At 40.3% G+C, this 21,789-nt stretch overlaps 1 protein-coding gene across 2 annotated transcripts in view; it reads left to right on the top strand.

Annotated features, from left to right (window-relative positions):
* FGF1 (fibroblast growth factor 1) overlaps positions 1 to 19,368 on the top strand; it is a 68,811-nt gene extending 49,443 nt beyond the window's left edge. The window contains exons 3-5 of one of the 2 annotated variants that reach the window (XM_048490773.1): positions 1,198 to 1,402; positions 17,974 to 18,077; positions 18,695 to 19,368. In XM_048490773.1, coding sequence (XP_048346730.1) covers positions 1,234 to 1,402; positions 17,974 to 18,077; positions 18,695 to 18,889 — 468 coding nt within the window. In that variant the 5' untranslated portion in view covers positions 1,198 to 1,233 and the 3' untranslated portion in view covers positions 18,890 to 19,368. The remainder of the gene's footprint in view (positions 1 to 1,197; positions 1,403 to 17,973; positions 18,078 to 18,694) is intronic. The other variant, XM_048490775.1, reaches the window with a different exon arrangement.
* The last annotated feature ends 2,421 nt before the right edge of the window (positions 19,369 to 21,789 follow it).

The raw sequence follows: 21,789 nt of genomic DNA, 5'->3' as shown, positions 1-21,789 counted from the left end.
CCTTAACCGCAATGTTTTATTTCTTTTATTTCTGTTTTTCAATAAAAATCGCTGAGACCTCAGCTGGTTGGAGTTATTGGAGAAAAGAACCCAGGTTTTAATGAAACAAGCGTGGCTCTCCCAGGCTTGCTTTCATGATATTATATATTTAATACTGATAATTATGTTATTGTATGTTCACGTTTGGTGAAGTGGTGCAAAGGGCTCTTTTAGTTGATCATAATTATGAACATGGTTCTTGGCAGACCGCAAAGAGAATATCATTGTACTATCATAAGTGAGAGCAATATCTCATCAAAATAGCATCTTGTTTATTTTTGTTAGACTTTAATAGATAAACAAAGAACATTACAAATTTTAGACGTGATATCTTCCAAGTATAACCAATAGGGAACCATGACGTTTACAAAACAGTCCTTTGATGTGTTCATATAACTGCACATGGGATTATTGTGCTTCCCTATTTTTCCTGCTTTGTTTGTCTATTTGAGAAGCTTACTATTAGACCATATAAAGAGATGGACTGTTTCCATTCCGCCTCTCCCAGAGCACAACCAACAAGTACTAACAGAATGTTGATGGGAAACTGACAGTGGTGAGGAGGTCGAATCTGGGAATGAAATAACTTGAGTTGGAAGCTGACTGGGAAAAACAAGAGAGTTTGTAACTAAGGCTGAATGCAGTCAAGGATCAAGAGTTCAAGGACTGAGAAAAATTATATCCATGTACACAAATCGCTCTAGTGTTGTTTAAAGGTTTAAATAAATGTAAATTCCCTTTGGTTCATCCCTGTTGACTGAGTGATTTGCCTCGGTGAAAAAAACTATGCACACACAAATCAGTCAGGCTTCAGCCTACATATCTAGCTGGATGGTAGCAGCATGAAAGGGAAAGAGGTATTTAGTTCTTTACCCCAGTTTGGGTGGGGGCCAGTTGACAAGGGAACTCTCTGGTGGTATCTCAGAGACAGATATTGGGGGCTGGTTTGTAAAAGGGTCAGGGCTCTTGGCAAAATAGAAACAATTACAGGTGGCAAACCTCTGGCTGCCTCATCTGAACACAGAAGGAAAAGGAGATTCTGAGCAGGAATGTTAGAGAAAAGGAGGTCATATGTATGGACACCTGTTTTGGGTAGATAATGGCAACAAATGAACTGAGTACTTTGCTGGTAAGATTGCTACTGTGTTGAATTTCCAGAATTGAAGCCCTGGTATCCAAAAAGGCAAAGAAGAAATGGCTGAAGGAGAAATAACAACGTTCTCAGCTCTAACAGAAAAGTTTGATCTTCCGATGGGGAATTACAAGAATCCCAAGCTGCTTTACTGCAGCAATGGAGGCCACTTTTTGAGGATATGTCCTGATCGCAAAGTTGATGGCACAATGGACCGAAAAGACCGATATAGTAAGCTTTTTCCTGGCTTTGTCTGAATCATTTTGAAATGTTCTACCTCAAGGAGTTCTTTCTGCAGTGACCTTCTGAACAACCTCTGAATACTTACCATGGATCCTTTGTGGATCCATGTGCAAAGGATTCTGGGCATGCTACAGACTTCATGGCTATATTTACCATGATCCTTCATGAGCTGAGAACTTGCCCAGTTTTCCCATGTAACTGCTTATTGACTGAGAGCATCAGTAATAATAGGCAAGCTTCTGACCAGGAAAGTGTGTCTGCCATAATTATTCTCATTGAGAAACCCTTGATAAGAGACATAAGACTTCCTGAAAACACAGTTTTAATATCATTGTTCTATATGGCCAGTATCATGTTAAGTTTTTGCCTCCCATCTTCCATTTTCTTTTTGGAATGGTGGCATTCTGCACACTTGTCAGCCAAGAAAGAACAGAGAAGTTGTGCTTCACACCAAGTCTTCTCCTCTACATAGCAGTTAACCATGTTGAGGTTTACCACATGAAAGCCAAAGAGGTGCCAAAGGCACATATACAGTGAACATGGCCTTCGTATTTTTTAAATAAAATCACCAAATATAAAATGTCAACCCCTTACCATAGGTAGATCAATAGAGTAAACCATGACCAACTGCAAATCAAAATAGAAGCATAGCTGGAAGACTGTAATTCAAGTAAAGATTGTACCTTGTTAGGAAGAAAGCCATGCTACATTGTAAATTCAGTAGTCTGTAAGCCTTTTCTTTATCATGGTCAAAAAATGTGTTATAAAAGCTGCTGAAAGGGCTTAATTAGAAATAATGGGAGACATTTGGCTCATGTCAAATAATATTCCCCCATGCATCTCCCTGGTAGTGTATAAGGGGAAAAATGCATAAAAATGGCACCAACATTTAGCATTTCCCTGTCTCTGTAAGTCACTGTGAATTGGAGTAGACATTGGAAAACACTCATTGCAAGAATTCAGTATTACAACACCAGTTTATTTTACTAAACATTGTACTAAATGTGAGGGTGGGGGGAGAGTTGCAGTTTAATCGCAGCCACATATACTACCAGTAGTAATACGAAGTAAAAGTTCCTGGCCGATTATGCACAAAGTGTCTGGTATGTGATGGAAATGAATGTTGCAGCAAGATTTCTTGTATGGATGTATTTCTTCAAGCTCCACTTTCACTTTCCATTCTCTCTGCAGCAAGCAACACCACTTTGTTACCCAAAATGGTGGGAAGTTTCTCCCTTCTACAGTGGGAAATTGACAGGAGCAGATGCTGGGCTAGCAAAAGGTCAGGCAAGCTCAGAATCTCAGTTGCCTATGTATATGAAAGTCAGTTTTCACAAGAAATTTGCAGGAGAGCAAATAAAGTTTAATGATTTTATTAAGGGATAATAGGGGCAGACAAGTGCACAATAAAAGCAGCAGAACACAAACACGGTCCTGAGATATAAACAGTTTTGAGGGGATAGGTCTGAACTAAATGAGGAATACATGGAGAGGGGCAATAAAAGTTGTAGTCATCTGATCTTGGAGTGGAATGGTCCAATGAATAGAACTGAGCGACCCACCCTTAGCTCTGAAAGAACAGTGCTGTGGCACAGTATCACAGACAGATGTCCAGAGATACTGAACACTATCTATTGGGAGAGTGGGCTTCTTATAGGGAAAAATGGACCCTCGGGGTTATGCAGGGCGATCCTTAATCTCCCATAATGAAGAGATTTCCTGCCTTTCCTGGGAAAGACAAGAGACAGACACCAACCTTAATGGTTGGGTCATTGGTTTAATGGTTTGAGACATCAGCCTGATATTCCAGGCTCAGGACAGTCTCCAAGAGGGAAGTTAGCTGTTGAAATTACAGCTGTAAAACAATGGCAATGCAAATAAGGTGGTTAAGAGAATCTGGTGGATTTTGGGGTGGATTATCCCCCACCCTGAAACAGCATCACTTTCAATGTTTAAACTGGGGACCTCAGATTCTCCCTTTAAATCCATGCCAAAGGGGGTGGGTTTTAAAGGAGAATCTGGGGAAATTTGGGAGGTGCCTACTGTCAGGGGTGCAATTGCTAAGGTAGCAGCACCAAACATTCAGGGTATCTTTAGGAGACTCTCAAAGGTGTAGCCCCCATCTACTATTAGCTCCAATTGGAAACCATGGGGGCTGGGGGCACCCCCTTTGGGTTTCCATAAATTTGGACCCCATGAACCAAACCTCACCAAACCTGGGTGGTATCATCAGGAGAGTCTCCCAACAAATCCCTGAAATGTTGGTGTTGCTAGCCTAAAAACTGCGCCCCTTACAGGCCAAAACCCAAAAAACACAAAAAAAACAACCCCCCCACAAATGGGGGCGGAGCTTTGGACATGTAATGCGGGGGTTGAACCCGAGAAACCCCCCCCTTACCTATGTTCTTGCCAGGAGGGATTGTCATGTGTTCTACACACTTTCTTTATCCTATCTTAGATAGCTAGCTAGAGACTTTTACTCTGCCTTTTTTATCCAGTATGGAGTTCTCTCATAATAAAGAACTTCTATTTCTTTTCTAAGTAACAAGCCTAAGTGTGAACTTACTCCTCTATCGGACAAACGATGGTATTCCACTGTGTCTAGATTCAGTTCTGTGTTCATTTGATCCCTGCTTGTGGGGTTGGTAGTAGAAGTGGGAAAACTAGGGAATGCTCAGTTGCTAATATTAAATAATACACCATTACTCTCAGGTCGCCAATATGAGATGTTAGGACAGCCTTTCCTCCTCTTCAATTAGACTAGTAATTTTCAAGTCTTTGACATTCACGGCATGTCCAGAATCAGACTACTCTGAGTTAGCATGCAGTCAACTGTTTTCTTTCCACCATGGACTGGATCATGCATCTATTTTAACAAACTGTTTCCTTTTACTTCACTACTTAAGGTAAGCTTAACATTCTGCTAAACTACTTCTGCTAGCAAACAATCAGCAGACAACAAAGAGAAAAAATAGATCTCCTTGTGCTGCCCTGGGAATCTGGTCTTCCACTGAACTCCAGTGCAGCATTAAACATTCATCAAAGCCTCTGTGAAATTACCTGATTTTTTAATGAATCACATATATAAATATACCATTTCTTGTTCTATCCATACAAATAATTTCCTATTTGTCCCCTTTCCCTGTTTAGCACCCACTGAATGGAAAAAAAGTGACCTTTATTTAATCAGGAAAATAGCTTTGTGAGAAACTTTTACAATGTTTTCTGTCTTAGTTTTTTGCAGCCAAGATTGTCTTTAAGATGAAATTCTACATTGGTACTGTATGTACCAAGAGTTTAAATATGTCAGTTACCCAGTGAAGTAGGGTCAGCCCTAGTCAGTTCTTGGATGGCAAACCACCAAGGAGAAATCCAAGGTTGCTGTGCAGAGGCAGGCAACTGCAAGCCACCTCTGAATATATCTTGCCTTGAAAGCTCTATGGCAGAGGTCTCCAGCATGGTGCTTGTGCATGCTCCGCCAACACCTTTTCTAGTGCCCACCAAGTGTTTTTAGAAAGTGGGGAGGGTTCAGTGGGGTATTTGCCCACCATTGGAAATTCAGTTGGCGAGCAGATGTTTAAAAAGCAGTTTTGGTAGCAGCTGTCACCACATTACAAGATCTTCATGTGTGACTGCTATGGCACCCATTTTGTGGCTGGCTCCACCTCCTCCAGTCACCATTTTGTGGCTGTGTCAGAATTCCAAAGGTGCCTGTGATGTAATCGAGATACAATCCTAATGCATGTATGTTATTTTTACAGTGAACTTAGCTGGTTTATAATTGTATTTCTGGAAATGTGTATTCTTTCCAGTCCTCTCAGCATCTTGGATGAAACTATGCAGGAAGCCAGGAGGAAGCCATAGAGCTGGGAGCAGATTCAGTCTTTATGAGGTTACCCAGGAGAGTGAATAGGTTTAACCACTCAGACACACGGTTTCTCCAAGCGCACTATGTATGGTCGTCTTTGAGTGCCATGAAGAAGAATAAAGTGCTGCACTTGGGGACAATGTTGAATTGTGCAGGGGAGCATGCTTGCAGCTAAGTACTGGGGATCTAACGGCACAAATCAGGTGTGTGTGTGTGCGTGCGTGTGAGCATGCTGGGAGTTCCATTTTTGTTTTGGTGTCAAGTCACAGCTGACATGGGAATTCTGTAGGGTTTTCAAAGCAAGAGATATTCGGAGGAGGTTTGCCACTGCCTTCCTCTGTATGATGACCCTAGTATTATTTGGAGGTCTCCCATCCAAATACTAGTTGGGTTCACAGCTGAGAGTGTGTCTAGCCCAAGATCACCCATCAAGCTTCCATAGGATGAGTGGGGATTTGAACCTGGGTTTCCTAGGTCCTAGTCCAACCCCTTCACCACCACATCACACTGGCTCTTTCTCAGGGGAGTTCCATACTTGAATCTTATTTTTCAGGCACAGGGAGGGGGGCAAATTCCTCATGACACACGAGGAAAGGAAACTGAACTTTTTCCTCAACCTATATTTTTCCAGACACGTGACAACCTTGGGGATCTTCAATTTGCCAAGTTTCAAATTAGGAAATGGTGTGGGAGGACTGCTGGACTCCCCTCTTCCCAAATGCCTCAAACTCAGACCGCCATTTGCCTGGGAATTGAATTCCATGCATGGAATATCCAGGTAGCACACATATAATCCACAGGACTCAGGGTAAACCCTTAAACAATTCATCATGTCTTTAGGCTCAATCATGTGAGGCAGTCTCCTTACTCCCTTTTGAAATCAACTACATGTTTGTGGAGAATGTGGTGTCCATATCCCACTCACCATCATGTCCCTTCCTCAGATATGATGTGCCCTTCTAGTAAGTCCCAGTAGAATTGCTAGACACAGTTGAAGATGGCTCTATAAATTCTTGGCAGTGCCTGAATGGCTTTATATCTCTGTGTACAATGCTCTACTCTTATTTATCAAAGCTCCTAGTCTTTTTTCAACAGCATTAATCACATGAGAACCACTGCTTCAGAGTCCAGACTACAAAGGATGTCGACATTAAATGGAAAAGAAACAAGACAGACAGAAAAAAGGGGCACGGATTCAAAGGAATGGGTTGAAATTAAATCAAAAAAAGTTTTGGCTGAATTTTAGGAAGAATGTCCTGACAGAGCAGTTCTTCAGTGGAACAGGCTTCCTCAGGAGGCAATGGGCTCTTTGAAAGTTTTTAAGCAGAGGCTAAACGGCCATCTGACTACAACCGCAATTCTGTGAACTTAGGCAGATCATGACAGTGGTGGCAGGAAAGTTTGTGTCAGAGCTTGTCTCTCTGCCCTTTTTTATACACCAGGATAACGCTGATCACCATTTTCGTGTTAGGAAGCAATTTTTCTCCAGGTCAGATTGGCCAGGGATCCTAGAGGGGTGGGGGTTTTTTGCCCTCTTCTGGGGCAGGGGTCACTGGGGTTGTGGGCAAGGGAGGGGGAGGTACTGAATTTCCTGCATTGTGCAGGGAGCTGGACTAGACGATCATGGAGGTTCCTCCCATCTCTATGTTTCTATGAATCTGGGTTTTGAAGTTGCAAAGTGCCATTGGCATTACGAGCTCAAAACGTATGGAAGGTTGTTAGAATTCCTTGCCAAGAGGAAAGGGGTTAGTGAGATAGAAGCTGATGTTGTAACAGTAAGGTTCATTGTTATGATTTTCCATGCACAGAGCTTTGCTGTATACCAGTACACACACAAAAGGCACTGATTTCACAAAAAGGCTTTTTCCTATTCTGTGTGCACACTGCTCTACTGAAGGTTTACTGGAATACATCTGGACTCCCTGCTGCAGGATGTGCCGAGAGTCAGACACACGCTCCAGATTCTAAGAAAAGCACTTCTTTTTAAAAGCAAAGCCGCAGGAATATGTGGTTTTCCTCCCCTTCCCCAGCTTTGCTTTCTGGTTTGTTTCTGAAGTCAGTTTATGGTAGAGTTTTAATTATGAATGCCATTTACGCACTCACACTTACACATGCTCAAAAGTAGACTGAATGAAGGTGATCTCATCCTGAGTAAATATAGCAAAGGACAGACAGGAAGTCTCTAACCTAAAGTAAACTGGCATGTAACCTTTTTTTGAAACCCTGTTTAAGCAACGGGGGTAGGAAACCAAACAAGGAGGGAATTCTGTAGAAGACCCAAATGTGCTTGCCGTTGGCAAAGAAGGAAAAGTTGCAAGAGAATGATACTGGCTTGGGGAGACATGGATGAAGCCCTTATCAACTCTATTGGGGAGCACTTCTGTGCCCTATAACACATATGCTGGGTTCCAAAGAAGAATATAGCTAGTTTTGAATGTCCAGGGGTTTTGTTTCTTGAAAAGCAGATCCCCTCTCTTGCTGTTTTTGAAACTAGGTGGAATGTCTAAAACAATTTGTGATCTAGGATGGAACAAATCTATTGTTCAAAGAAAAAAACCACACAGTCCTTTAAAGCATCCCTAGAGCACCTCTGTGGATCTCGCCCATAATGTTTTCTTTATTATTAACCCCACTGAGTCTTCAAATGCACATGCAGTGTAATGAAACTGGCTTTTCTTTTCTTTTGCATCATAGCAGGGCCAAAACCTGGTTGCAAGGAGCTAGGAGCTACCAATGGCCTTGTATGAGCCCTCTGAAGCTCATTTCACCCATGCCCTGATGCATCACTTGAAAATGCATCCACATAGAATGCATGTGGTGCTCTCTTTGCATCAAACATCTTTCCATGCAACTCAGGTAAATCTCAACATAATGATATAAGCATTTATAATTAAGTTTGGTCACTTGTTCCAAGAATGCATCATCCATCTCTTCAGACTGGCATGGGTGGCTATAATAGACCAACCCCCCAACCCCCTGAGATCAGTGTTGTTTCTCTCCCTCTTAATTTTTACCCAAATGCTCTCAACCTGGCCTGCAGGATTTAAGTCATGGACCTGCTTACAGCTGTAATAATCTTTTACGTATAACACCACTCTTACTCCTTTCCTATTTGATGTGTTTCTCTGAAATAGGTTATAACTTTCCATTCTTATGTTCCAGTCATGAGACTCATCCCTGTTTGACAGTGGAATGTACTACCTCGGAGTGTGGTGGAGTCTCCTTCTTTGGAGGTTTTTATACAGAGGCTCGATTGTCATCTGTCAGGAGTGCTTTGATTGTTTGTTCCTGCATTGCAGGGAGTTGGACTTGATGGCCTTTGGGATGTCTTCCAACTTCCAATATTATTCTATGATTCTATAACCTGATGAAAATTTCCCAAACAGCATAAAGAGCTGAATTATGCAAACTGCTGAAAATATAGTTACATTTTAGGTTGCTCCAACACTATGGATTGCATGTGTAAATGTGGTCTAATGCTTGAAAGGAACACAATTAAGCACTTATTACATAACAGTGGAGAAAAAGTTATATTCAATGTCAAGTGTTCATCTTTAAAGCCTTGACAATGATGTGTGGCTTTCTAAACTCTTATAGAACCTCACCCATAGATAACATGTGTAGGCACATACTGGTTTCGTATTAGTTCCAGGTTCATTTATTTCTGACACAACCTGTATTTTATATGGTTAGAACTTTAGGAGGTTCAGTTCCATGGCCTTCTGTCTTGGAGGATTAAACCAAGGCTAAGGCTTACCAAGTCCCTGGACAGGGAAGGGAATCTACCACCCTGCACCCCCTGATATCACAAGCATGATGACATCACTTCTAGGGAAAAACTGGAAGCAATGGCAGTAGTTCTAGGAATCACTGGAAACTGTTTGATTCCTAATGATACTGCCATCAAAAAGGAGGGGCATGGATTCAAAGGAATGGGTTGAAATGAAATTTTAAAAGATTTTGGCTGAATATTAGAAAAAATATCCTGACAGACCAATTCCTTAGTGGAGCAGGGTTCCTCAGAAGGTGGTGTGCTCTCCTTCTTTGGAGGTTTGGACATCATCATGCTTTCAACATCCCATCCCACCCCCCATGGACCTGCCTCCAACACTCTAATGTTCTTTCTTAAAATGTCCACCCAAATAACTGTTGGCATTCACAAGCAGGCATGCACTGGCTACATGCAACATGTTGGCCTTCCCCATGGTTTGATACTGCTTCTGTGTTCAGTTATCACCAGCAGCAGTTGATATTCGTACTCATAAATTTGTCTAATCCTTTCAAAAACTCATCTCACCTACTGGTCATCTTCCATCTTGTGATAGTAGAAGGCAGTCGCAAAGCTACAAGGGGACAGAGGGTGCGCTGTGCACCGGGCACATGCCTGGGGGCACAGAAAATTGCCCCAGGCCCCTACCCCTTTTTCAGAACTTTTTCAGGCTGCAAAGGCCTGTTTGCAGTAAAAATGGCCTAAGGAACTACAGTTCCCAGGAGACCTTGGGGCTCACAAGGTCTCCTGGGAAGTATAGTTCCCATCAGGCCGTTTTTACTGAGAACAGGCCTTTGCAGCCTGAAAAAGTTCTGAAAAAGGAAAGGAACTAAGGTAAGTGTGGGAAGGGGGAAGGGGGCATCACAGGGGGGGGGCATGGGGGCGGAAAATTAGAATGTGCACCGGGCGCAGTTTGGCCCAGCTATGTCTCTGGTAGAAGGATTCTCCAGGCTTTCCCAGGGTGCAGCTGTATTGTAACTGTGATGGATTTTTTTTAGTCCTTTCTCTAATAGGTTAGTGAGCAATAAGAGCAGGCTCAGCTACAAGGAAGGAAAGAACTGATTAAAATATAAGGCACTTTCCCACCAGGCATCGTTCCTTCATTAGGGCCTCTCTGGAAACATGTTGCATGTAGCCAGTGTAGCTTTTTAAAGGATGCGTGTTTGCTAGCCCATGCCAGAAATGAGCTTAGTGTAAATGAGCTATTAAACTTGGACATCCTGATGAAAAAATATTTACAGAGGAGACTCCTTAAATGGATATGTGCCAGTGGAATAACCCTAGTTACAGCTAACTACATAAGTAAACTTGGGTGGTGCCTTCACTTTCCACAACCTATGGAGCTAATCTTTGCAATGACATTTGTACAGACTAGTAACAAATGTAGCATAGCCCCCAGGAAGTGATCAGTTATAATTGAAGCAGGAGCATCTAGTGAAAGTTTAGTTCAGCCTTGAGATTCCATTCCATTAAAATCCCTGGCTTCCAAAGCATGAAGCAGGAAAGAAAGAAGAAGAACCAAACAAATCAAAAACTAACCTAACAAAAAAAAAGTACACAAAGGCGGATTACGCACAAAAGTACACAAAGGCAGATTACACATCTGCTGAATGATGGGGGCAAATTGTAGAATCATAGAATCATTGAGTTGGAAGAGATCCCAAGGGCCATCAACCCCCTGCAATGCAGGAACACACAAACATGTGTTACTACACGATTTTTTGTATGGAGGTATTTCCTCAAACCCTGCTTTCACTTTCTGTTCTCCCTGCAGCAAGTGTGATCACTTCTAGCACAAATTTAATTTTCCTTTGCAGCCAGAGAGGGCAGATTTGCCAGAGGGCACAGCTTTGCCCCAGACCTCTTCCGTCCTCCCACAGCCCCCCTACCTAGTCTCACCCCTTCTTTCACCCTGCTTTGCATTTCCTCCCTGTTACTGACTCTTTTCTACTTCTCTAAATGCTTGTATTGATATAGCAATTTAGTAACAACAGAGAGTTGGCTTTTGCAAAGGAACAGCACAAGCAGGGTCTCTTTCTAGTTCTACCCCACCTCCCCTGCTCTGCTTCTGCCCTTTCTGATGATTGGGAGGGCATTTTAAAAACTTTTTAAAGACAAACTTCTATTTTAAAAACGAGTCTCTCTCTTGCAGCAGCAGTGTGAGGGAGAAAAAGAGAGAAAGTGTGTGTAGGGGAAGGGAGGGGAAGAGAATATCAGTGAGATCTGTGCCTTTAAGACTGTTGATGGACAAAATTAAGAAAAGCAGCAAAAGAAGAGGCCAGCTGAGATTTCAGCAAGAAGTTGTGGGGCAGGCATTGGGCTGCCTTCTCATATATAAGCAGAGAAATGCGAGGAGAGCCCTCTGTAAGCCCACTGCACAGAGAAGAGTCATGAGGCAAGCACTGTCTGCATAATCAACCAAAAAGTAAATAAAAATCACATTACAGGGGAAGATGGAAAGCTCCCAATTTCATCTGACCAACACAGGTAAAATTTAACTACTTGCTCTCTAAATACAATTGTAAAATTAGTTCTTAATTGTTTGTTCTTACTAATAGGGTTCACACTTTTCTCTGTTATGTTTGTTTTCTTGTTCTTCTATTCCTCATATCCACAAGTCATTGATTCATTTTTTCTGTCCTACACAAAAAAAACTATCAGGGATTTCCAATTATCAATGAATTTAGGTAAGTTTTTTTAATTAAAGAAGTAAGTTTAGCCATTTTTGCCAGTTCTAATAACTTCACAAGCCATTCTTCTGTTGTATGTAGACATGAAGTTTTATTTATTTATTTATTTATTTATTTATTTATTTATTTATTTATTTATTTATTTATTTGATTTCTAAACTCCCCTCCCCCTAAGGGCTCAGGGTGGTGAACAGCAAGGATAAAACAACTTAAAAACATAACATAAAAACTGATTCACAATAATAAGAATAAAAACCGGAACCATATCTCGTCAGATGGCGTCATCATTTCAATTTTTACACATATAATATTCCCACTGCTGATGACATATATAGAAACAAAGTTCCATTTTTTTTTCAATCTGTCTGTAAGATCCAAAATAAAAGTCTCTGGTTTCATTTGTATATTACAGTGCAATCCAGAGCTGTTGGCAGGCAGAGACAGCATCACCTCAGTGCTGCCCTGCTTTCTCCAAGGGCTTCCCCATGGTGTGGGAAGCCCCCCAAAAGGTAAAACGAACAAAAAAAAACCCCTGCAGGAAGAATGGAGATACTAAATCAATTAGTATCTTTTTTCAATTTAAATGTCCCGCTAAATCAAAAAATCTTTTATTTGTTAGCATATCCCATTCTTTCATCCAAATTAAATAGCAGGCAGGAAACTATAATTTATTTTGCATCTTGCAAGATTCTATATTTAATCCAAGGCTTTTCCCATTGCCAGATAAAACTTGAAATATCCTTGTGCCATTATTAAATGGAATATCAGTTGCCAACACTGGTATTATTTAAAACAAAAATAGCATTCTTGGTAATATATTCATCTTAATCACAGCAGTTCTCCCCACAATAACTGAAGTTTGTTCCACCTTGACAAATCTTTTTAATTTCATTCCACGTTTTAATCTAATTATTTGAAATAAGATACAATTCATATTTGTCAGTGCAATAGCCAGAAATTTCACCTTTTTCAACTTTAATAGGGGATTGTATTTTGCCTCCCTGTGCCACTGAATAGTCCTCTGGAGGCAGCAAGGTGATACTGCAGTGGTGCCATCCCTGGTCACCCCAGAGTCCTGGGTTGGGTTGCCAAACTAGTGCTTCAAGAACTAGTATAAACAAGAGAGGAGAGAGTGGGCAACCTTGTCTTGTTTCTTTCTGTATCTCATATGGTTTGGTTAAATCTCCACTAACAAATATTTTAGCTGACTGCAATGTACAAATTTATGTCCTCCCATTTCATAAAAAAATTATCTGAAATCTCTATTTTCCAAGGCCTTGAACAAAAAGGACTAATTCAAATTAACTAACACTTTCTCTGAATCTACAAAAATCAAAATAACTAGTTTTTCATTGTTTCTCCAAATATTCCAAAATATCGAATACCATTCTAACGTTGTCCTTTAACTTTCTTTTAGGTAAACATCCACATTGATCTTCATGGATAAACTCTTGTAATATATTTTCATTCTGTCAACTAAAATTGTAGTGAACGACTTATAGTTTTTATAAAGTAATAATATTGGTCTATAATTTTTTTCCAGTCCAATCCAAGGCCTTTATTGGCATCTAAATAATTTTTTTTGTCAAAGTTAAGTTTTGCCCTTCTTTAAGTATCAGTGTTACATTGGCCAGTTTCCATGACTCTGACATCTTTCCTCCTTTTTTCTCTTTATTCTATCTCCTTTGAAATATTCTGCATTTTCTCTTGTCTATCTTAAGTTATATCAGAAAGCTTCTCAAAACTATTCTCAAGTCTGTTCCCTTATTTAAATTGAGTTCAAAAAATCTTTTAATTTTTTTTACTCTCCTAAACAATTGTGTTCTTTTGAAGTAAGTTTAATCTAGTCTCCATCTAAAACTGTTGGGTTTTCTCTTGCATACCAGAATTACAAGATTGTGATCTGAAAATATCTATGGTAAGATTTCAACTTTAGATTCCTTACAGTCATGTCCAAGGGAAGGGCCTGAATCCACCGAAGGGAGCAGCACAGGGTCACGCTGGCATATTTGCCCTCCCTGGGGCACTTGTCCTGGCAGAGGATGAATCTGCTGCCATGGCCCTCCCTGGTGATGGGACATGGCACCAGTATCCCCCCAACATAGCAGGGGCAGTCTGGGGGTATGGCCAGGGGAGGAGCCAATGTTAGTCAGCTTCCTCCCAGTCTTTACCGCTGTCATGCCAGCAGCTGGGTCTTCAGACTTACACCACTAAAAAGGTAGTGTAAGTCCATGAAGTCCAGTGGGGACTCTCTATCAAGAGGGAGGCTTTTCTGTAGTTTAAGTCTCCTCACAGTGCCAGGAATCCTCCTTGGAAGGTAATGGGCTGGTGTGGCTTCGATGCCTGGCCCGTTGAATGGGGCTGTTAGACACCAAGTCCCTAGAAACCCAAATCATATCTAGTCTTTAAAAAGATCAATGTCTTACCTGAGAAATAAGTATATTCTCTTGAATTTCCATTTATCTCTCTCCATGTATCAATCAGATTGAAGTTGTCCATCGAATCTAAAAAAAAGTCTTTGGCAATTTAACTTGTGACTTTTTAATATTATTTTCAGAAAACCTATCCACTTGTGGAGAAATAATTCCTATCTTCCACCAGGCACCACCAGGCATAGGAAAAGTCTATAAGCCTCTATGTAGGCTGAGAGACTTCTGAGAGAATTGTAACTGGCCCAAGGTTATCCAGGAGGCTTCATATGGAGGAGTGGGGAATTGAACCCAGTTCTCCAGATTAGATTCTGCAGCTCTTATCCACTACACTGCACTGGCTCTTGAGATGCAGGTTAGGCTGACAATTAGTGTGCGACCCAAGATTGGCCAGTGAACATCATAGCTGAGTGAACCCCCACCTTTCATATCCAGTTGATTCATGGCATTTTTTCCCTTTAATGTGTACAGAAAGAGCTGTGCAAAATTTTCACTCTGCTGTCAGAAGAATACCTAAGTGTCTGTTTTCCATTATCATAGAAGTCAGGAAGTCACAGCACATGGTGCCAAATAGACATTTGCTCAATTTTCATATATGATTATCTTTATAGAACTGTGACATAAAAATATCACATTTGAACCCCTCAGCTGTATTTTTCCTCCTTCCTATACTCAGCAAGAGGAAAATAGTCTTGCTTCTTTAAAATTACTGCCAGCTTTTTCTAAGAAACTGCTGAGCGCCTCTGCTCTTCCATTATCCACCCTATTTGACAGCAGTATTTAGAAACCTGTGAAAGGCAGATTCAAGTGTTGCTCAAATGCCAAATCATATTCAAAGAAGAACATAGCAGCCCCAAATGACTGAAAGCCCTCTCCTAGCCCATTTACTAATTATGCCACATTCAACACTCTAAAGAGTGTCTGATTGAAGAACAGGAGCTACAACAGTCAGTGTTTTCCAAAAGCAAAGTCATGTGAGCATTCACTGTCATATTTCGTCAGGCCAAAGTAACTGACGAAGTAACTGACAAAGTAACAAAAACACACACCATACATCATGAGTTAAGAATCTGAAGTCTACCCTCCCACAGAAAGCAATATTACATTTAATAATTGTTGTTGGCTACACCTTTCACATCTATTTAGCTTTACTGCTACATGACCTAATTAATTCTGGAGAGTTCTCAGGTTCCCTTTCACTAAAGGAATGGTTCATCTTACTGAGTCATTTGAATGTCACTTTCTGAAATAACCTCTTGCTACTGGCAGCAGTAGCGCATTCCCCCTCTTGGCATACTGTGTATTGTTTGAGGGTTTTTTCTTTTGACTGAACCTGCTGATGTTTAAGGGTAGAAATGATATGTATGTGACTAGTTAAAGCTGGATTCCAGATATGTGTGGAGTCAGACCAGATGATTTAATGATCCCTTCAGACCCTGAAATTTTATGAATCTGTGTAGAAGAAAGAAAAAGGCTGCTCTCTAAAATAGTTTCCTTTCCCAAATGGCAGTCTGTGGATGAAAAAGAATGGTGCAATAACAAACTGTAAAATTGTATGTGAGATGTGTGGTAGTGTTTATTTATTTACAGTATTTATAGCTTGCTTTTATTTTAAAAAATGCCCAGTGGTGTGAACCGCAATAAAAATTAGCTCATCCCTAAAAATAAAAGTACAATGCAAAATTACTGTATCAAATAGAAGGTGCAAATGTAAAAAACTAAAATTTGCATCAGTCACAACTATGATGTAGGGTTCTGCAAACCTAGAGGAATCCCACATTTACAGAAAAAATGTGAAAAACTAAACTTCTTGATCACGGAAAAGTAAATTTTGCGTAACTACCGAAGAGAAGTGCAGATGTTACACTCATATTCAAAGAAAAGAATAACCTGTCAGTGTTTGGACAGTGAATAGGATACAGAAAGGGGAAATCAGAGCTCATTATTTATTTATTGTCTGCCTTTCTCATTTAGACTCGAGTTGGATTACACTGAGTGAGTCAATACAATTGATGAATGAGACATTCACTGAACAATGCAATAGGATTAGGTTTTATTTTTGGAATTTATACCCTGCTGTATACAGAAGTCTCAGGGTGGCTTACAAAATTAAAAGCAACAATAAAAGCATCATTTTACAAAACAATCCTAAAAACAATAAACTACCTACCCACATACCCTCCCCCTTCAAGACCGACTGTCTCCAGAGGGGACATCAAAGGGGTCAAATGCTGTAGACCTGGGTGAATAGGAAGTGCTAACCAGAATTCTAAAAGACAGAACTGCAGCAAAACATAAGTATTAACATGACACATTAAATGATGCAAAATTCCACAGTAAAATCCCAGTTTCAGCAAGCTATACCCCGTGGTATAGCCCACAGCCCCTCATAATTTTCCCGTGACTTTGTGAATCATTTGGTACAGTGCAATTCTACTGTCCTCTTGAATAATTCAATTTTGCATAGTTTGCAGAAAACCAGGATAGGGGGAACCTTCCTGACTCCCTTAGGCAGGCCATTCCATAAGGTGGAGGCCACAACAAAAAAGATACATGCATGAAGATGTTGATTTTGCCTGTTTGAAAGCTGACACCTGCAGAAGGCTCTGCTTTGATGACTGAAGCTGTCATGGCAGAATGTAGAGGCAATCTTTATTGAATAGAATTGAATAGAATCTTTATTGGCCAAGTGTGATTGGACACACAAGGAATTTGTCTCCGGTGCATATGCTCTCAGTGTACATAAAAGAAAATACATTTGTCAAGAATCATAAGGTACAGCACTTAATGATTGTCATATAGGTCTAGTAAGCAATCAGGAAACAATCAATAGTAATAAAAACATAGAATGTAAAATCATAAAATAAAATGAAATGTCAGCACAGGCTATAGTCATACAGTCATAATTGGGAGGAGATGGGTAATAGGAATGATGAAAAAAGTAGTGCAGTAATTATATAATAAATATATAATAAATAGTTTGACATTATCGAGGGAATTATTTGTTTAACAGAGTGATGGCATTCGGGAAAAAACTGTTCTTATGTCTAGTTGTCTTGGTGTGCAGTGCTCTGTAGCGACGTTTAGAGGGTAAGAGTTGAAACAGTTTATGTCCAGGATGCGAGGGGTCAGTAAATATTTTCACAGCCCTTTTTTTGACCCGTGCAGTATACAGGTCCTCAATGGAAGGCAGGTTAGCAGCAATTGTTTTTTCTGCAGTTCTGATTATTCTCTGAAGTCTGTGTCAATCTTGTTGGGTTGCAGAACCAAACCACACAGTTATAGAGGTGCAGATAACAGACTCAATGATTCCTCTGTAGAACTGTATCAGCAGCTCCTTGGGCAGTTTAATCTTGCAGATATAAGAGACCAAGGCCAGGGATGGCTTCTTTTGTAAAAACTAATACCTTAAATTGAGCCTGGTAACTGATGGGAAGCCAAGGAAGAACCTGCAGGGAGGGAGTAATATGTGTGCTCCCTCTAGTTCCCAGGAATAGCTGAGCTGCAGCATTCTACACTAGTTGGGATTTACAAATTGATTGAGTGCATTGCAGTAGTCTACTCTTGATGTTACAGAAGGAGGTAAGCAGCAGAGGCGGGGAAAAGATGAGATAGTAGCAGCGGCACTGGAAAGTAGTGGAAAAGAGATTCTAATGTTATTAACTCTTTATTTGTTGGGGCATCTGACACAGCATTCCTCATTCAGGTAACCAGGCTTGCTTAGCTTCAACAATGCAGCTGTATCCTGTGTCCTCCATCCATTCTTTACTTTCCTGCTGTTTTCTTTTTCTTCCTAATTGTAGTTCAGCTGCTCCTAAGTGCGGAAAATTTGGGTGAGGTATATATAAAGTGCGTGGAGTCTGGACAGTACTTGGCTATGGATGACACTGGGTTGTTATATGGCTCGGTAAGTATGAGGTTTCTGAGGAAATGGACATGGTGAGGTTTTGAGGTTTACAGAAATCTTGTGGCACAGAGAACCATAGCCCACAGACAGCAATTAGATGGTGTTTGTTGTTGTTGTAGCTGGATTGCAGCCACTGAGCAGCTTTATTTCTGGAAAAAAAATAATTTAAGACAACTATCCCAAACTATTTCATATAATGAATTTCCTACTCGGAATGAGCAATATTGCATCAGCTGCCAAATCACAGAGGGTGATGCCATATCCTGAGCTGAGACTAGCCCTAGGAGAAACAGGCATTGCAGTTGTTGTATGCAGTATTCATCCAGAACCCTAGGGTGCTGGGAGAACTGTGAGAAAACATTCTGGCAGTCTTAATAGTGAAGAGCAGGATTAAGCATTAGCAATCCCACAGGACAGTAGTTGGTAGGCCCCAAAGGGTCTTTTGCCACATTTGTCAACTGTGGTGGAGGCACCTATTCAACCTTGCCAGTTATGTGGATCAGCACTAGTCAGTCTTTTCACCACTGACATCAATCCAGTCATAGGTAGATAGTAATAAGGCACCCTACTGTTTCATTTGTTTCCTATTATGAAGACACCACCCTCTTTTTCTTCAGCAGTTACCAACGGAGGAGTGTTTGTTTCTGGAAAGAATGGAAGAAAACCATTACAATACCTATACGTCAAAGAAGCATGCAGATAAGAACTGGTTCGTTGGCTTAAAAAAGAATGGAAAAAGTAAACTGGGACCACGGACGCACTATGGACAAAAAGCTATACTTTTCCTTCCCCTGGAAATAACCCCTGATTAGAAAGTTTACCTCACAAAGTATAGTATGTCCCTTAGGGTCCCTTAGGATGAAACACCCAATAGCCTTTCCATTTCCTCTCCTTTTATTTTGCCACTCTGGGGAACATTAAAAAGGGAGGAACAAAAGTACTTGGGACAAAAAAAAAGCAAACTATGTTAAATATGCACCTATTGCTGACATCATCCAGATGCATCTCATAATCTCCAAAGTGAACTGAGTGAATTGTAGTCATAGATAGGCATGTACATGCAACTGCTACAGATCTACATGCCAACGCTTCCCTTTTTGAAAATGTATTTGGGTGGTGTAATTTTCAAAGATAGCTTTTCATAATTCTTGTTTACATATGGGAACATAACCTATGACACCATAGCTAATCTCTTCTTTGAAACAAATTAATTATGTGCTATTTAGAACCAAAAACATAACCTTTTCTTTAAGTAATATTGCTGTGGTTCTTGATAAACATTTATATGCCATGTGTATTTATTTATTGAGTAACATTGTATACATTCTGCACTGTTCAATAATTTCAGTAATAGTGTATGCAGTCAATCATTTTAGCTATAAAGTACTATATATAGTAATTAGGGGGAAATAAATCAAAAGATCTCATTGTAGTAATGAAAGTGACTAAATATTGAAAAATATGATGGACATAATGGAAGTCGAAGGCCCCTTCCGCACATGAAGAATAAAGCACATTCAATCCACTTTCACAATTGTTTGAAAGTGGATATGCTGTTCTGCACAGAAAAAAATCAGCTTCAAAGTGGATTGAAAGTGCATTGAAAGTGCATTATTCTGCATGTGTGGAAAGGGCCAAAGTGCACTTCTGTAAATCCGATTGAAATTATCAGGATTGCCTATGTGCCTAAATCATTTATTTTAACAGGATTAAAAAGTTTGATGCTGTACTTAGCCCCCTTCCACACATACAGAATAATCCACTTTCAATCCACTTTCTCAATTGTTTGCAAGTGGATTTTGGCATATTCCTCAAGACATTGGTGCAAAATCCAGCTGCAAAGTGAATCTGAAAAGTGGATTTCAAGAAAAGTTAAATATTCTTGCATGTGCTTGGAAGGGCCTTTAGATCTCTACTGTACTGGATATTTCAGTCTGGTCTTCAGCAACACCAGTCGTTTCAGCCATCATCAGAACCCACCAACACCATTCCTGGCACCCACCAAGTGTTTTTAGGAAGTGGATGGGGCTTTTTCCCAGCAGGGCTTCTGACTGGTCATTGGAGATTTGATTGGATTTGCCAGTTTTTAAAAACACAATATCAGCAGCAGCTTTCACCACAGCACAAGGATCTTCAATATCTGAAGCTGTGTGTAAGAAAAGGTAAGCTGTGTGTAAGAAAACATTTCAAAACAACATGTTCATTTTAAAAGGCAACCTGTTAAATATCCTGTTAAAAATGCTGAAGAGTTACTATTAGAATTGTTCATGACCTCACTCTCTGACATTTGGTGGTTGGCTCCATCTGCTATGGCAGCCATTTGGTGGTTGGCTCTAGCTCCGGTGACAGCCAACTTTCAGTTGAAATCACCACCCAGTGTCAGAAATACAATGGTATTACAAGGTCAAGAAGGTTGGAGATCTCTGCCACAGGCTTATCTGAAGTCATAGGAAGCAAGGCCCATAGGCTGCATAAAAAGATCCAGCACTGCATTGATTGAATGTTGAACCAGGAGCACCTTGGTTCAAATCCCTACTTTGTCATGAAGCTAACGGAATGATATTGGGCTGGTGCCTTTCCCTGTTTCAGGTTAAATTACTTTACAAGTTGTGATGCCAATTATGCGGGGGGGATGGTGGGAACGGGACCATGTCTACCTTGAAGGGTTGAATAAAAATTAACTAAAAAGTGTTGCATCTGGACTTTAGCTCCAGTCTGGTGTCATTTCTCCCATCAGGCAAAGTATCACCACCACCACCACCTATTTCACAGCTTTTGGATCATGTTTTTCAAGTATGTCTGCATTTTCCTGAGCCTCCATAAACATTGACCCAGTCTGGTATAGTGCTGCAAAAGAAAGCAGGTTTATCTAGATGACAGCTATAGATTGGTAAATTACGACGCATGACTGAAATTCTCTCCAATTACTATGTGCTTAAATGTACAGATTCCAAGTGATACACTATGATCAATTCTACATGTCTTGTCATTATTACATATGTGTCGGTCCTTATAAGATTTTCAGACCATAGTTATAGCCTGTCTGACACAGATTCCTGGCATTTACTCAATTCCATTAATTTCCTTGATTTCTTTTTAAAACTAAGATGGTTTGAATCCTTATTGTCCTTGATCATTATAGTAGTTTATGGATACCCTTGTATCTCTGTCTTTGGCAAAGCCACATTAAATTTGTCTCATCCAAAAACAAATATTATTGATCACTATTATTTTATTGCATTTCCAAAGCTACTTATCAGTCATTGTTTTGCTGCAACATTTGACAGTTGCTAGGGAGTCCAAATGATATTTTGTTCTTCTGATGTCTGGCTTTCTCACTATGCTCTTACTATCAGATGAACTTCAATACTAGAAAGACATTCTGATTAAGTTTTGCTTAAATATGTAGTCTGTATGAAGCACATTAAATCAAGACATTCAGAACCCTTTAATTTAATATCTCAATCTGAGATTGCTGTTTTTTATGTCTCCCCTTTTAGCACAGCCAAGAGACAACCCCTATGCTCCCAGCTCATTGGTATTATTTCCTCATACCTCATTACTTGAGTGTTTCCAAAGACACACTTGGTTCCAGAACAAACATGGATATGGGACACTCTGTTACCTACAAAGCAGCTGTTCCAAAACCAGCACAGCAGGTTCATAAATTTTTTAGGCCGATTTGCTAATAATAAATGCAATACTGACATTT

The sequence above is a fragment of the Sphaerodactylus townsendi genome, linkage group LG03, assembly GCF_021028975.2.
Source record: "Sphaerodactylus townsendi isolate TG3544 linkage group LG03, MPM_Stown_v2.3, whole genome shotgun sequence".
In the NCBI taxonomy this organism is placed as follows: domain Eukaryota; kingdom Metazoa; phylum Chordata; class Lepidosauria; order Squamata; family Sphaerodactylidae; genus Sphaerodactylus; species Sphaerodactylus townsendi.
Note: the sequence above shows the minus strand (reverse complement) of the source record. Positions and strands in the feature narration are given on the sequence as shown.